At 39.7% G+C, this 16,929-nt stretch overlaps 1 protein-coding gene across 3 annotated transcripts in view; it reads right to left on the bottom strand.

The window, feature by feature from the left end:
• The window catches only part of Adgrg6 (adhesion G protein-coupled receptor G6), a 131,594-nt gene that overhangs the window by 21,259 nt on the left and 93,406 nt on the right, over nt 1-16,929 (bottom strand). For all 3 annotated transcript variants that reach the window (XM_038340104.1, XM_038340103.1, XM_038340106.1), the window contains 9 exons: nt 15,474-15,616; nt 12,731-12,845; nt 11,682-11,737; nt 10,949-11,159; nt 9,507-9,678; nt 8,018-8,158; nt 5,613-5,732; nt 4,062-4,107; nt 2,698-2,804 (listed from right to left, as the gene is read on the bottom strand). In XM_038340104.1, the coding sequence (XP_038196032.1) occupies nt 2,698-2,804; nt 4,062-4,107; nt 5,613-5,732; nt 8,018-8,158; nt 9,507-9,678; nt 10,949-11,159; nt 11,682-11,737; nt 12,731-12,845; nt 15,474-15,616 (1,111 nt within the window). The remainder of the gene's footprint in view (nt 1-2,697; nt 2,805-4,061; nt 4,108-5,612; nt 5,733-8,017; nt 8,159-9,506; nt 9,679-10,948; nt 11,160-11,681; nt 11,738-12,730; nt 12,846-15,473; nt 15,617-16,929) is intronic.

Consider the following 16,929-nt stretch of genomic DNA (forward strand, 5'->3'; position numbering starts at 1 on the left):
AAAAAAACCTGAGGCAACACCACTAACCTGTCCTGGCGCAGGATGAAATTCACTTCCGACGTACAGGTGTGTAAGAATGAAGGAAGAGATTTGCTGAACATACAGTTTAAATATTTCGATCTTATGGCTAAAGTAAGGTTTTCTTTCTATATGTCAACTTTTAATTTTTATCAAATGTCATGAAAACTGCAACTTTCCCACATTCCTACAGAAGCAGTCTCTCTCTCTCTCCCTCTCTCTCTCTCCCTCTCTCTCTCTCTCTCTCTCTCTCTCTCTGAGTATGCATGTTTACATATGCAAAATGAACAAACAGGAGTCAGTTCTAGATACAGCTAAGGCAGTAAGCATGCACAGTAGCTTGAGACACTGGCAAATACGCAGTGGCAGAAACCAGCAGATTTGGAGGCTCTGGGCCAGGAAAAGCCTCCCCCTTTCTCAAAAGCCCAGGAGCCCCTCAAAATACAAGAAAGACATGTGCCTATGGCACATGCGAGAGAGTGCAAGTCAGAGCCACTAGACTTCTGAGGATCCTATCTGGCACACTCGCTGCAGGATCAGCTAGAGTAGAGAAATTAGGGGCTCTGAAGGATCACCAACAGTGATGAACTCTTCAAAGTACTGTTTCCACCTAGGTAGGACAAATGGCTGGTGACTAAATAAAGAATTTAAGAAAAAAATGAAGTAATTTTATACACTGATAGCAAGTCTCACTCAACTCTTATATCCTGTGGTGCTTTCTGAGAGTGATCACATGACAATTTTATCCTTCTAAGTCAGTCAACGTGAAGATAGAATAATGCAAAATAATAGGAAAGTCACTTTTCTTATGGAGAAATGTAGGAAAGGACATTCAACATTCTTCACATTTATAGATTAAAAGATCTAATTCTAAGTTTATGTGTCATGGGAAGATTTAGACTATCTTCTACAAGTGAACAAAGAGTTTGTAAATCTAGAAGAAAAAACTCTGACTCAGTGTTGGTGGTTTGGAAGAGCTGAAAGGACGCAGACACATTGCCAGAAAGGATGAAAGTGTTTCTTCCAACAGTTTATAATCTTCCAAAAAGGCCAAAAAAGAAAGTAGAGGCATTCACTAAAATGCAAATCCCCACACAGTTAAACTTAAACTTTTACTCAGACAGCAATAGAAAACACAATGTGCATTTATAAATCTATAATAAAAAATTAAACAACACAGAGTGAAACTGGCCATCAGAGTAATGTGCAGGTAAAATCTGGCTGCATATAAATAACCTTTGAGAAGTCTATTACTTACTAGAATCTATTTATCTTTTAGAAACAAAACTCACTGTCATTTTCAAATGTACATGCACACTGTTGAACTATTTAAGCGAATTAAGGTAATATATCTGAATGACTAATTATTATGCAAGACAAGCATTTTCTGAAGAACACCTCTAGTCACTTTAAAAGAAAAGATGAGAGGACATATGAATTTCAGAACACACTATAGTTCAGTTGTTTTTTTAATCCCTTAAAGAAACAATGTATTTTGAGAACAATAAAAAGTTACATTAAGTGATTCATCATGTTTGCCAATGACTTGTTCTTCATGCCCAGAGATTTGTATCCAACGTTGTCAGGAAATTCACAACTTGTGGGGTTGTAAATTTGTATGACAATGGTCATTTGCATAGGCCAAGTAGTTCATCAGCCAAATACTGCAGCCCATGGTTGCTCACTGTTTCCTCCCAGACCCCACAGGAAGAAGGCCATAAGGCTTAAGGGAGGAAATAAATACAACCTCATGTCTGGGATTCCAACTGGAAAACCTGTATCACTTCAATTCCCATTTCCCCAATCTTCTATGAAAGGGCGGGTGTGGTAGATGCCTTCATAGAACCCTCAAAACAATGACTGTGGTACAGTCTAGATGTTTTGCATAATGAATAGGTTCTTACATAACACAAGCATACCAGATGAAGGGTAGTGACTCGTGGGTGAGTTCCAACACACCCTTGGCAGTAAGACGAGTCTTGAAAATTGAATAGGATAAAACAAAACACTGATTTGCTCTAAATTTTTGTTCAAACTTTTGTGTATACTGGCCAGGTAGATTTTTTTTTAAGGACAAAAGCAAGGAAGACTAGAAGGAGTTGTATGAAATCCCCAAAGTGAGAGAAGACCTCAAGTGATCATTTTTCTTGCAGGACTGAAGTTACTGACTCAAACTACTAGCTGTCTGAAGAGACTATCGTCTTCAGGGGAGAAATCAGTTGGCACAAGACACAACATCAACTGGCAAGCAAGCATATTAAATAGCACATAAGGAAGAAAACTCTTGATCTGACTATTCATAGTTCTGTCCTTTGGTTGCAACACCCAACACTTCCTTTTTCCCATCGCCCTTCCCCTTTGTCTCTATCTCACCAACACTTTCTCCCTTAACTAAAGGGGTTCATGCTTTATTCTTCTGGGTTCTGGAATTACTTCTCAGCACTGCTAACGCGACAAGGAAAATAAGATAGAGATCTTTTGTATGACGCTGTCCACTTGATGTAAATTTATGACTTCTGTTAATCGGATGTTTCTTTAAGACTCAAGATCTAGGGTACACAAGGGTATGACTGGGAAACAATTTGCACGATATACAATCTTTAGAAAGTAGATTTACACAGAAGATGTGTGTCTTCTAAAATTATAATGTGTCAAAATGAGCCGAGAAAGTCCCCTCACCATCAGGACTCCGAAGTGAGTGAAGTGGTTGCACAGGCAGATGGTCTCGCCAGCATTCGAATCCGAGCTCGCGACACATCCTGAGGTGTTCCAGCCTCCAAAACTTGCTGGGGGAAGAAACAACAGCTCAGTCTCCTCTGTAAGGGGTGAGCCCTTCTTCTGCCTCGTTAAGACAGGCATCATTCTTGAAGCCACCAAGGTGTAGAATGATTTAGATTCCTGGAATCCTTGAATGTCATCTCAGGATTATTCAGGCAGTACTTTCAAACTCTGTTCCATGGAAATACCCTGGGGTTTCTGAGGAAGCTCATGCTGAATTTTTACTAAAATTTGAAATCAACATCTATAAAAACTAAGATTCCTTTTCAAATGTTATGTGCTACTGAGCTCTCTGAAGACCAAAACCCTTTCCCTCCCTGGGATCAGACTTTTTGGGTAGATATCTGAGATCGGCTTTCTTAAAATATTCTGTGATATACGCAGTGTCATCATGAAGAAGGCAAGGGCAAGTGGCTTGAACGTAACATACCTTACTTTGTGGCATAATATTAGTCCATTTATTTAAATATAAGTTTAGGCATGAGATAATATGTTTAAGCAAGTATACAGTCAATCAGGATCTCAAAAAGGGTGCAACTACAGCACAACTCAACTATCTGTCTGCAATAAGAATTGACGAAAAAAGATTTAGGAGACCACTGGGCTGCATTTTTCATAGGCAAAGCAGCCGGTATGGCATCACAGTGGACTTAGTAACAACATGGCGTTAGGGATCCAGAGGGAAGAGGACCCTTAGGGGTGAACACATGAAGTTTCCTTCTGCACATCTCTTGTTCATTTCCACACTCTCCTCTGGGTGATTTGTTGATTCCTTACATGATCCCTCTTGTCTTGATCGCTCAGATTTTGGAGGTCATATTCCCTTAAGTAATCTATGTTCTTTAATCCCTCCTGTGTTTAGCTTTTCTCAGTAGGCTCTTTCACCCACCTCTTAATTTTTATGACTTATGAATGTCAACTCATCTCACCCAGTATGTAATGGAATGAGCTTGAGCCTATGCTCAACTGAAAGGAACTGTAATACAAATTGATGCTACAACCTACATATCCCTGAAAGAAAAGTGGTCGATTCTTTCAAACTGTGAGTCAAATTTTTTTTTTTTTTTTTTTTTTTTTTTTTTGCAGTGACAAAAGTTACTTTAAAAAGGCGCACTGATTTCCCAAGCTATCTAAACTATAGTTTAAAGCTCAGTTGCCTTAATAAGTTGTTTGGGGTAAAACGGGCATGGGGGCTCTGAGACTGCTTGGCAACACTTGAAATTCCATTAATCTATATAAAGTCCTGGTTGCATTTTACAACTTACTATTTTTGTTCAGATCCCAGAAGGCGCAGATGGGACGATGCACTTCCTGTGTCAACAAAAGAATAAACATGCAAAACTGTATTTTAAACTGTTGAAAAGCCACAACTGAAACGCAATGAAAGAACGAAAATGTCAAGGACTTCACAACGTTACCGACCAACCAGACAGACAAGCCAGTACCACCTGAGGAGGTCAGCAGCCTGGGCGGACCTTCTCTCCTGGAGAGGTCACATGAAACTCAACTAGGACCCCCAGGAAGACTTACACTCACTTTTCTGCAGGGCACCCACTCTCTGTTCCACTCAAAACACTGAAGCTCCTATCAGTCTTCCTGCCTAGGAAAGATTTTTTATAACTTAATGTTCATAACGTCTTCAAAACTCCCCCGGGTGCCTGAAATCAAGGCTTCCAGAGACAGTTGTATGCCCGCAGCCAGATTACGTTATTCACAAAAAGGAGTCAAAAAACAGAAGCAACCCAAATGAGCATCGATGGATGAATAAAGAAAATCTGTTATGTTCCCATCATGGAATATCAACGGGTCTTTAAGTCAGGCGTGCTAGGCGTCTGCTACAACAGACACTGCTAAAAAAAAAAAAAAAAAAAAAAAAAAAAAAAAAAAAAAGTAAGTCACTTATGAAGAACAATTACTCAGGTGCTCTGAGGTGGTGGTTGGAATCAAATTAGTACTGCAGGAGAGTGGAATGAAAAGAGGTTGCTAGAGATTTCTGGAAGGTAAGAACAGGGAATTGATTTTTAATTGGGGCAGAGTTTCAATTGGAAAAGGTTTAAAAAACTAGTGGAGATGGATGGTATATCTGTTGACAAAAAAAAAAATGCAATTGAACTGTATACCTAACAATGGCATATAATCCACCAGAAGCCATAAACCAAAGACCTCCTTTAAGGCCAAAGATGAGCAAGATTCACGACTGTGGTGAATCTTTACTGTTTCAACTCCAGTCCTCAGTCTTTATCAGCCTGCTCACTTCCTGCCTGACTGTTATGAGACCATACCCTGGAAGCTCTACAGAAGTGGGAAAGCTTGTTTGTGAGCTGCCGGGGACAGTATGAACTCCCGTCTCCTTGCAGCCTGTAACTGGATGGTAGAGAGGGACCTACGGTAAGACACTAACACTTGGCATAACTTAAGCCACGGCACATCTCCCAAAGAACAAGTCTGCACAATGTTGCCCCCCTGAGCTTTCCCAGTTCGTTATCTTTAACTTTAAAATCACAAAGAGACAATCACACAAACTTGTGCCTGCATCCCTGTATTTGAAGATGATCAAGCCTTGTCTTAAGAGCAGTATCCCTGTTGTTCACTTCCATTCCCTTCTGATTCTTGGGTACAAGGTAAGACCAACCCACTGGTTGTTGCTGTCAATCATGTTATTGAATACTGAGTAGTGTCCCCAGCCTGATCCGTACATCTCCCTTCTAGAGGATGGATGTTGTCCCTCATAAAGTGTGTTGGTTGCTCTTCATTTTGTACAGTTCTCTGAGACAGTGTGCACTCTCCAATTACTACTATCTGTGGCATCTTCTTACCTGAGTTCTGGTATGTTTGATTTTGATTTGAACTGGATCTTTCAGATTCTGGATAGTGATGTTTCCAATGCTACACGCCATCACATAACTCACTAGGATTTTTCTTTGAGAGCCAACATCCTTTTGAAAGACATGAACAAATCGCGTGCATTAGTCATAAGTACACACTTTTGCACTCCAAAATAAGCAACCCGTCAGCAACTTTTCCACTTAAGATCTTCAACTCTAGAACATCCTGTTTATAACTTCCAATTGCTGGCTTTCCTGAAGGGTCTATGCTATTTCCCTTATTATAATAAATACATTGCAGGGAGAGCAGGAACTAGTGTTATAAGGGAATGTTCATACACCATTCTCCATTACTGGGATTGATGTCAGCCAATTGACAACTGAAACAATACGAACTCGTAAATCACACAAACTCATAAAAAGCTGTGAAACAATTAGATCATTTCCCAACTCTAGAAAACAGATGAAGTTATTTACAGTGTAAAAATTAAGAAGCAATTCATCATTCACACCTATGCCAACAGCATGACATGTTTACCAGCGTATAACTAATGTAATTCTGTTGGCTTGTAGTCCCACCCAGAACTCCTGCCTTCTGTTCTTGTGGACTTGACAGCAGATGCAGATTTTGCACAGATATCAGGTGGCTAGAGGGGTCCCCGAATCTGTGCTTGCCAATGATATGGAGCACTAGCCTGCCTTTCTAACAAGTTCTCTAGACTTCTCTCCCATCTGGGTTTCTTGTCAAACCATGAGTTGCTCTATACCACAATTTATACATCAGTTGTGCTAAAATTATTATAAAAATCTCTTACATTTCAAATATAGTTCTAAAATATAATTTTTGACTAATTTTGTATGTTTGTTACTAAAAACACATTTGACTTGCAATGGAGATAACCATTGCTTATTGAAAATGCTCCTATCTTTTCTAAAATATGGGAAGAATACAACAGAATCTTTACCTTTTATTTTTTTACTTTTCTGTAAGTTTACTTTTAAAAATCCAAAAAAATGTACTACCATAAACACTCAAAATATATACAAATATGAATGGAATCACAAAATAATAGGGAAGACCAAACACCAATTACACATTTTATGTTACCAAGTAAACACTTTTAGTGCCAGAAACTGAGTCACTAGCCAAAGTGGCCCCATGGAAACTCTAAATATCACAGGCTATCATCAAGCCTATTGATTGCTCTCCAAAAACTGTGGGCAGGCCGTATTGCTGAAGACAACACCTATCTCATCAAGCATGGAGAAGTCAAACTGCTCCCTAACTCAAAGCTTGTACAGAAGTCTAAATTCCATTTGTATTATATGTGAATGTTTTACAAAGGCGAATCCTAAAACATTTGTAGATTATGTTTTTTAAGCTTTGAAACTACAGTTCACCATATTCATCCCCCATTCATCTCATCTATCTATGTATCTATCTATGTATCTATCTATGTATCTATCTATGTATCTATCTATGTATCTATCTATCTATCTATCTATCTATCTATCTATCTATCTATCTATCTATCTATCTATCTATATCTCTATGTCTTTTTATCTCTATCCCTCTCCTCTTTTTGCCTGTCTCCCAAGTGCTGAGATTACAGAAGTGTGGCAAGAGGCCCAGTAGTTTTCTTCTATAACTGAGTGATTTATAGGGTGGCCATATAAGAAAAACTCCCATGGGTCTGAGACTCAAAATGCTCTCCTGCACAGGGCACACAGCTAGACAAACACTGCTGTCTTGAATTTAAGTGGTAACTCTTCTTCTGAGGAAAGGGTCCAGCAAAATGCTCTCAATGGGGCTGTCCTTTTCCAGGCCACCAAGGGTGACTAGGGTTTTCTGGCAGTGGATCATGTAGCATATGAGCTGATGCCAATAACAATGATAATATGTACTCAGCACAATGCCACCCTACTCTGCGGATATGAGAATGCCAAAGGTCATTTGAAATACTAATGGGAAAAATGATTAAAGCCAAGAATGCCGCTCATTATGTAAAAGGTGCTTCCTGCTGAGTTAAAAAAAAATCCTTTCCTTTGGTGCATGAATGCTTTAACTATAGAGGCCTGGGCGGGGGAGGGGAGCTGGAGAACAAAAGGATTAACAAAGAATAAATAGTGGTGTCATAACTAACTCAGTTCCACATTATATAACACAAATCTTAGCCTGATAATTAGTTTTTTAAACTCAAGGAAGTAAACACTGTTAAAAGGGACATTCATTGAAATAAAATATTTGAACATTTACATTATTTTTTTAATCTTTGAAAACATAGCAGATTCATTTTTCCATACCTGCTGGCGTATTTCAAAAGAATCTGAACATTTTAGCCTTTGAGCACAGATAACTTCATTAGAAATTGGAAAAAAAATTAGTGGGTTCTCACCTGGAAAAGTCCAGTTTTGTTGAAGAAAGTAAACTGTGCTCTTCTAACTAATACGGAATCTTCTTGACTTAAATTCTCCAGCAAGTTCGGAGGTAAAATCACAGATGCCAATGAATCTATTTGTCCGTTCTCAAAGTCCATCTGCCACACACAAAGGCACCGGTGGGAAAGTCATCATGAGGCTCAATGGTCAGACTGTGTTAGATGAGACGTCTGAAAGGGCCACCTCAGCCAGAACCAGGGCTGCCCTTGACCTCTGCCGAAGTCTGGAATTCCTGGATAAATCCCTTGCCACTAGGCAGAGATCGCATTAGGGATTTACACAAGAATACCTTGATCATAAAGCACATTGGCAATTCTAGAGACAAATTAATATTTTCATCTATGAAGGTAGGATACAAAGGTGTCAAATTTTGATCTTTTCTCCGTTCATCTCACACACCACAAAGCAATGATTATGGGCATAGACTAACTTTTTTAACAGCAGTGGTTAGTTACCTCTGCAAAGGAGTGATAGTTTTGTTTTGGTTTTGTTTTGACATTGTAGTCTTCATTTGAAATGAGACAAGCAGAGTGACACACTTTGTATGAAGGAATTATACATCACATCTCAGCCTTGATTAATCATCCTGCTCATTGCTTTATGGGCTACAGACTGAAAAAGAGCCAGTACCATGAATACTGTAATATACTATTTTTCTTGAAACTATAACTCAGGCCATAAATACTTCCTGGACTTAGTATGAGCGAGGCACTAATGAAGCTTGTACTGTCTAAATATTAAAAAAAATCCTTAATGCCCCCCACCCATCAGGGTGGTGCTGTATTTACTGTGTTTGCTCTGCTTGCTAACAGTGCCTGGAACAGTAGAAACTTGCAAATTTCTGGATGAACGGTGACTTTAACATATCTAAGACAGTTAATAGAGTCCCAGATGACTTGTTCAGCCTTGTCTGTCACCTGCCACTGCCAAGTCTCTGCATTGTGGATCTGTATCACATGATCCATAGATCAGCAGTGTCAGTAACAACTGAGCCCTTGATTAAGCTGGACATGTCAGGGCCCTACACAGAACATCATCTTAGATGCTCTGAAGGCAAGGTCCAGAATTGCTCCTAGCACATCTTCCCTGCAGCACTAAAGTTCATTTTTACAAGCAGTGGCAAGAAGACAGCTTCTCCCTCATCTAGTCTAACCCAAAGTTCTTTAGTAAGACTTATCTTCCAATATGGTGATCTCTACCCATGTGCTAACATTTCGCTCTACCTCCCCTCTTTTAGAAGGTACCATTCATCATATGAACTATCAATCATATGCTCTCTGTACTTCTGTTTTACCTGTGGATGCTGATGTCATATTAGTCAGTGTTCAGATCTGTCTACCATCTCTTGGGTTAAGACTTCCTTGAGGAATCTAATATTAAAGAACCAGTAAGAATGTTCTTTGTGTCTTTAATTAGGCAAAATGAAAACAAACATGGGTTTGTTACCTGGAAATAGGATTCATTATTGCTTGGAAGACCAATGCTAAAATTTGAAGGTGCATCCGTCCCTGGCATCAGGGATGATACTCCAAGAGCCAAATTCTGTGTTGCAATATTCACGTGTGGTGTGCTATTCAGGTCTATTTTGAAGGCTAGCTCATCAATTGTTTTTAAAGCTCTAAAGAAATGAAAATGGCATCATAGTTAAATTACACTGTGCTTTAGGTACTTGCCCCATGACACAATACTAATAAAAATTATCTTTAAGTCCTCTGATCTTAGCATATAGGCCATAACACCACCCCAAACCCCAGGACTCTCAGCTAGAACACAGAATCAAAGTAACTGATGGATCCTCAGAAACACACTTTAAGCAAAATCAGTAACTAAGTCGTCAGAAGTTTTGTTTGCCACTGATATTGTTTGAGAAGCCAGAAGACACTGTAAAAGTTATTGTGTGATATTTGGTTTGTGTTCTAACATATAAAGTTTGCTTGGAGTCAGAAGGCGGACCTAGCCACTAGTTAACCAGAGAGGTCTGGAGGTCTGTACAGAGAGGAGACAGGATGTGATAATGTGGGGCAGAGACAGGATCTCAGCCCTTTTGGACTGAGAAGCTGCAGAGGTAGGAAGCAACTGGTGGCTACTTCCCTGCTTCTCTGATACTTCAGGTTTGTACCCTGATCCCTGACTCTTGGTTTTAATTATTAAGATTAATTAGATTTACGCTTCAAAAGGTGTTTGCAGTTAATGTGATAGAGATAAAATAATCTAGAGAATGTGTTTAACAAACACATTTTATCAAAGAAATATTATTTAAAGAAATGAACGAGGGGAGCGGAGAAAAATATATAGCTCAATAAAGACAATAAAAACTAAAAAAGCATTATTTAATTTTTAAAAATCAAAAAAGGAAATAGAAGAAATTAAAGAAAGACCCTACTATCAAGTGGAATAATAAAATATAAAGTAATGTACTCCTACCTATCCTAGGCATTTTTGTTTTGTTTTGTTTTATTTTTCAAGACAGAGTTTCTCTGTACACAGTGCCCTGGCTATCCTGGTTCTTGCATCGTAGATCTAATTGGCTCAGTCTTAGAGTTCTGCCTGCCTCTTCCTCCGAGTGCTGGGATTAAAAGCATGCGCCTTCACACCCAGCTGGACATGCTCATTTTAGAAGCTCACATAGCTGTGACAACGTGTAGAACTTCGTGTCAATTCGCAAGTGGCCGAGTTATTTTATATGCGGCCGGATGAAAACCCTAATAGCTTTGTAAACTAGGCTTCTGAAATAATTAGAGAACTTTCAAGTTTACTTAGAAATGACCTTGGGAAATACCCATGCACCTTCTCGAGTTGTGAATCATGGAGTGTGGACACAAAGCGTTCAGAGAGGGAGCAATGCTCTCACGACACACAGAAGGAGCTTAACTCTCTGTTATACTTACTCAGAAGACGACTCAAGCAAATCACTATCCGAACTGCTTAGGATATTAGAAAATATGTTCATTAGAGTGGAGCCAAGCGTTATATCAATATTTTCTTCTTCGCTCACTATCCTTTTGACCTCCTCTACAATGTTGCTAATATTGGCTGAGGACAGGTTCTGCCCATCACCAGTTAAATCTAAAATAGCCTTGGCCTTTTGATTTGGTTGTCCTAAAAGGAGGAAAAAGAAATAACACAAAGTTTGTCTGGGATTTTTAGACATTTCTGGGAACAGACGGTGTGAACAGTTCATTATACAACTATAAGAAATGGGATTCCCATGCATACCCCACCCCCATCTTTATAAGGCAACATTTCTTTATACATTGTGACAGATTTCTTAAATATGATACAAATGACTCAAAGGGTTCGGTGTTCCCTGATGAAAAACATTGATATAATAATGCAGAAATATGAAAACCATTGATAGAAGTAGCAACTTGCACACTACTTTTAATCTTCTACATAATTTCCTTACCATTTTTATTTCCCTAGTTTATGAATATGACCGAAATGTAAAATGCGGAAAAGTATACTTTCTACCAAAAACATGTAAAAGATTCATTTGCCTGAGTATTAAAATTATATTAAATCACATAGCAGAACATCATGTCTGCAGAGAATGAAAACCTCGATGATGGTGATGAGGTTGTTACACTTTGATTTGGGAAATGGATGACAAATGGCACTCACTTGAGCAATTGGAGGCGTCAACGGGGCTCCAAAAGGTTGATGTTGCATTAGAAAGGCTGCAATAATTTCCAGACAACAAAATAACATTTAAGTATATGGCACCCATGAAAATTACAATTAACAAAAGCAATTCATAAGTTTCGGGATTTGCCTCGAAATCCAGCTAGATTCCCTTTTAAAAGAATACTAAAAATGAGGATAAAAATCCTCATTGAAAAGTCAGTCAGGACTTGCACTCTTGAAGGGAAGCCCTGCCTACATCCTGCGTCCTGACCTCGCGTACACTGTCAAGTGCTGCTTTAAGGACTTTACTGGAAAATTCACATTTCAATTTCACATAACTCTGGAAAGCAGATTTCAATCCACGTTTTTGAAAAAGGAAATGCATTTTAGAGAAGCCAAGGAATTTTCCCAAGAACTTGAGCCAGGAAGAGGTAGGGCCACATTTCAAAACTTGAGTCCATAAATCTCCCAGCACTCGTCTCGCCTCCCCACCGCGTGTCAACGACAGCCCTCGATGCGGAGGACTCACACTTAGGCACTTTCTGTTCCTGAATTCCTTCCCAAATAACTAGCTGGGCCCAATGCAGAGGGTGGAGAACTAGACATGCAGGGAGTCTTGGCGGACCCCTCCAACTGTCTATCGAAGGCTTACTAGATGTGTAGGGAAATCCTGTGTCTTGGCAGTCTATGTCAACAGGCTGCCCAACCTGGTTCTGGTCTTATTCCCCCTTTTGCCAGTTCTCTCTTCCCCACATGAGCAAGAAGTTCTGGGGGTCAGGTGCCTGTTCTGAGACCAAGGTGGCCACAGTCTCCTCTGCTCTGGAGCCATAGTTTGGTTTCCAACTTCCTCAATCTTTTCTTGGAGAGAGCTCAATTAGCTCACAGCTCAGAGGAAAACAGCCACGTGGGTTGTTCTTTCCTCATCTCTATCCACCTATGAGTGTGTGACTGCTGCCCAACTTCTTAAATCAGTTCGTGAATGAGTTCTGCTTTGACAGACAGAGAAAGCTTGGACATGTAGCTTGCAAGTCAATAAAAAAAATTACCATGTCCGTGTTATGTAAGAGCCAGGCTTGTTTGGGCATGGTTGTTGGGAGGAAGAGAATAAAGAGATGGCCGGCCAGCTAAAGCCCTCTGGATCCTCCATGGCACTACACGTACCTAGGAGAAAGTAAGAGTCAGCATTAGACAGACAAGTCCTTAATTTTTCTGAAGTTAAAGGTATAGGATGAAAACCAATGACAGCCCTGGGAATTCAGTAACTATTACATATACAACTAAAATACCAGTGTTTTATATTTAGAATTTTTAAAAATTATGAAAAGTAAACATATATTTCAGATAAAAATTACTACATCTTACAAAGCCATCTTATAATAAAAGGATGAAATGTAATAATGAAATATATGTGATCATTCATGTAAACCATTAAGTTATTAGTAAATGAGTTTTATTTGGAGAGTAAAGATGATGGGAACTGAGAAAACACCTGAAAATTTCAAAATATGTTTAAAACAGGGGAGGGGGGTCCATGAATGAATAGCTTCATTGCTGAGTTGTAAGCACATTTTATGGAATATTTTCTAGCTGTTTTTTTTTTTTTTTTTCCAACACAAGGTTTCTCCGTAGCTTTGGAGCCTGTCCTAGAACTAGCTCTTGGAGACCAGGCTGGCTTTGAACTTACAGAGATCCACCTGCCTCTTCCTCCCGAGTGCTTTGATTAGAGGTGTGCGCCACCACTGCCCAGCCTAGCTGTTCCCCTAATGTACAGTCTCTACAAGCTTACTAGAAAAGGGAAGCAAGGAAGTTCCCCCTAGCCAGCCTTAGTTGTCTTGCCTTCTGCTCTCGCTCTCAAACCGCTTCACTTTTCATGTGAAAACACTCCAGCTAGTTGATCGCAATGGCAAAAAAAACCGATTCAGACTTTATCATTTGAAAACGTGAAAGCCACAGCAAGACAGCAACACCTACACTAAAACTTTCTGAGTGTGAAAGAGCAGCGAAAGCACTGAAAAATACACGGTCCTTCGGAGGACCCGTAGGCACCGAGTAAAAATTCAAAGGACTTTTCCAATCTACCCTTTGAATCTGGGAGGTCCTAAGCTTTTGTTTTCAAGTGCCACAAGCCGTTCTTCCCAGAGTCACGTCTAGAGACACAACATAAAACAACAGCAAATAACTGGTATAAATAAAATATCCATGTATACACAGATGGCTGTCCTAAGACTTTCCAGCCTTTCAGGGCGGATGGGGTTGGTCCCTCAGGGTTGTATGGTGAGATCATGACTGCCATTTGTCATTGCTTCTTTGTAGAGACTGTTTGGGTATGAGAGGAGAGCTCTTGCTCCCCTCTGTAGAAGCCCTGCTTGGGAGAAAGCGAACACTTTTGCAAAGCCCCAGATACTGCTTAGTAGGAATCAGCACCACTGTGGCTTCTCAATGCTTACCCACCCCTCTGAGGGTCTCTCTAGCTCTGCATGTTGACACAGTAGACAGAGATGAGCAGGCGCTCACGGAAGTGGGGGTTCACCATACTTGGATGTGGTCTTGTTTGTTCGCATGCTCTAGAAGGTGGAGAGCACCCACATTCCCACTTCAGCTTCCTTAATGTATTGGAGGCAAAGCAGAAAAATCTTTTGTCCCAATTCCTACTGAAGTCTCTTGTCAGACTCTAACTTTCTACCAAAAAAATAGCACCAGAGCAAATACTGTCATTTGTATGTAGTTTTAGACATTTGCTTGTAAACATACCTGTAGTGGCATTTCAATTGTATTTTAATTGTAATTGTAATTTAATTAAAGCTTGCCTGAAGATCTGAGATCTTGCCTGGCCATGAGGTCGAGGTAAGAGGCATTGGCTCACCGCTTTGCTTTTCAGATCTTCAAGTTAAACTCTAATTTCTCTCTCTGAGTTTTTATTAACCATACTTCAAATACCCCCATTAAGATTCATCCATTCATTGATTCATTCAACAAGTATTCAAGTGCTGGAGGTTAAGCATTAAAAAAAAGATGCTATCTCATGCTAAAGATCAAGATACTTAAAGAAAACTCACATAACTCCACAGAAAGATGATAGTCTTCCAAGGTATATGAATCACAAGGTATCTGAGCAATGTGAAGCAGAGGCTCAACAATGGAGATGTGTATTATGTATGATGATGTCAGGAAGTCCTTAAAGAAGAGGTGGCTGTGTGGCTATCATCAAAGATACGTAGGCGAAGGTGAGAGGGCAGGTATAGTAGAGGGTGTGCACACTACCTGGCTATGAAAGAGCATGGGAGCTTGGGAAATTGCAAGCTGTGCCATACGTTTCCTGAAAGCTTAGGACATGGAAAGTTTGTTGCTGAGAACTGATTCTCACTTCAAGATCCCTGGCTTATTGCTATGAGGGCAATGGCATCATTAACGGGCAAAGAATACAACAAGAAGAGATGCTTTATAATAAAGAATGTCTCTCATGAGTAATTTCATGAGAGTTCTTGTAAATGCATATATGTATTTTTTTTTTAATCTTGTAAGTGGAAGCCAATGATGGTCAAGGTTATTTTAGGACTCTGCTCCTTTGGGGATGAGAAAGGATAAATAAAAACTGCCTGGCTCCTTCACTCCCTTAGATTTAGAGGTGTTGAGATGATTTTTACACAATGTTACATATTTTTTAAACAATCCCTGATATAACTAATTTCATCACTAAAATTCCATCAAAGACAAGTAACAAACAAGACTGTTTGGGCTGTTCCATGCTTAACTCTGAATGTGTAAATCACACATACTGAACTCACGTACCCAGCTTATTCACATTGACTTCGTGGAGCCTGAGGCCTTCATCTAGCGATGCATTGTTGGATTTAATCTTCTCTTCGATCTTTGCTTCATCCAGGTTGGGATTATTGGTAGCATTGTAGACTAGAAGAGCCCACAGCACCACCCTAGAAAAGATGTCAGAGAGAACTACTGTTCCCAGTGTTGCTTGTTTTTGTCTGGGAGAAACAGAACCTGGGTGCCAGGAGCTATTAAGACTGAAAAGACGAACTAAGAAATCTTGGCTTTTCTTTCTCTGTCGTACAGATTATGATGTTCAGTCTGCCTCATCTGGAATAGATTTTTACAACATAATTCTTTAGAATTTTTTCATAACACCCCACTTTTTCAAAAATATTTAAGTAGTATCAACAGTTCATATGCCATATAATAATACTTTAACATCCACCACAAGGGGACATAGTATAGTTAATTCTATTTTGTTTACTTATAGGCAAAACTTAAAATGTCAAAGAAAATTGTCGAATTGCACATTGGACTCTTGAAACTGTTGTGTGTCATGGTTTACAAATATGGTGCACGTCTCGCAGATGGAGTTTTTCCAAGTCCTTCCTATGGTGAAAATACGTAAAATAAATCCTCAAAGTGTACCCAGTTTGGCTAGTAAATGGTTTTAGGAAGTCTAACCCTGAAAATTTCTTTATGGGAAGTACAAATGTATATTTTAAGACGACTGTCAAAACATACAGCTAAGCCACGCTCACAGTTCTTATCGATAGTAAGATCTAAAGGCAATTCCATACTGAAGCAGAGGTACATACTGCCATTTTGTCACATAAAGGAGATTTTTTTTCTTCTTTGTGTGAGAGTGCTGCATGTGTATTTCCTCTCTATTCTGAGGAGAAGTGAAGAGTACAGCAGACATCACGCCATTATCCAGATGGTTGATATTCACTTGTCAAAGGGAAGAGGAGGCCTACTCCCTTCTAGAGGACAGCACACTCTACTGATGCAATTTAGTCAGTGAGAATAGCAGTAAATACAGACATAGCACATTTGTGGTGCTAACGAACAAGGAATAAGTTAAGTATTTGTTACTTAAGGTGAGGCGACATAGCTGGATTTTTGCCTACTTAGTAGCTAATCAGTCAGCTCAAGGACTCTTCTCAAGTGTACTCTTCTCCTCTTTGACTCGGGAAACATTTTGCCTCTAAAGTGATCTGCTGCTTAACCCTCACACATCAGCCATATCTTGGGATGAGGCGAATATAGAGCCCAACATGTGGTGAACCCTTGGACCATTTTCTAGATGGCATTCGGTGAGGTGTCCTCCGATTCAATGACCATTGGGAGAAAAGCACTGCCACCGTGGTTCCTGAGCATCCCCAGCCGTGTCCAGGGCAGCGTCAGCACCATGTATCTTGGCTGTATTCAATACACAGGACTCAACCATTCAAGAAGGAGTCTGCGTTTTCACAAG

This window comes from Arvicola amphibius, chromosome 8 (assembly GCF_903992535.2).
Source record: "Arvicola amphibius chromosome 8, mArvAmp1.2, whole genome shotgun sequence".
NCBI lineage: Eukaryota > Metazoa > Chordata > Mammalia > Rodentia > Cricetidae > Arvicola > Arvicola amphibius.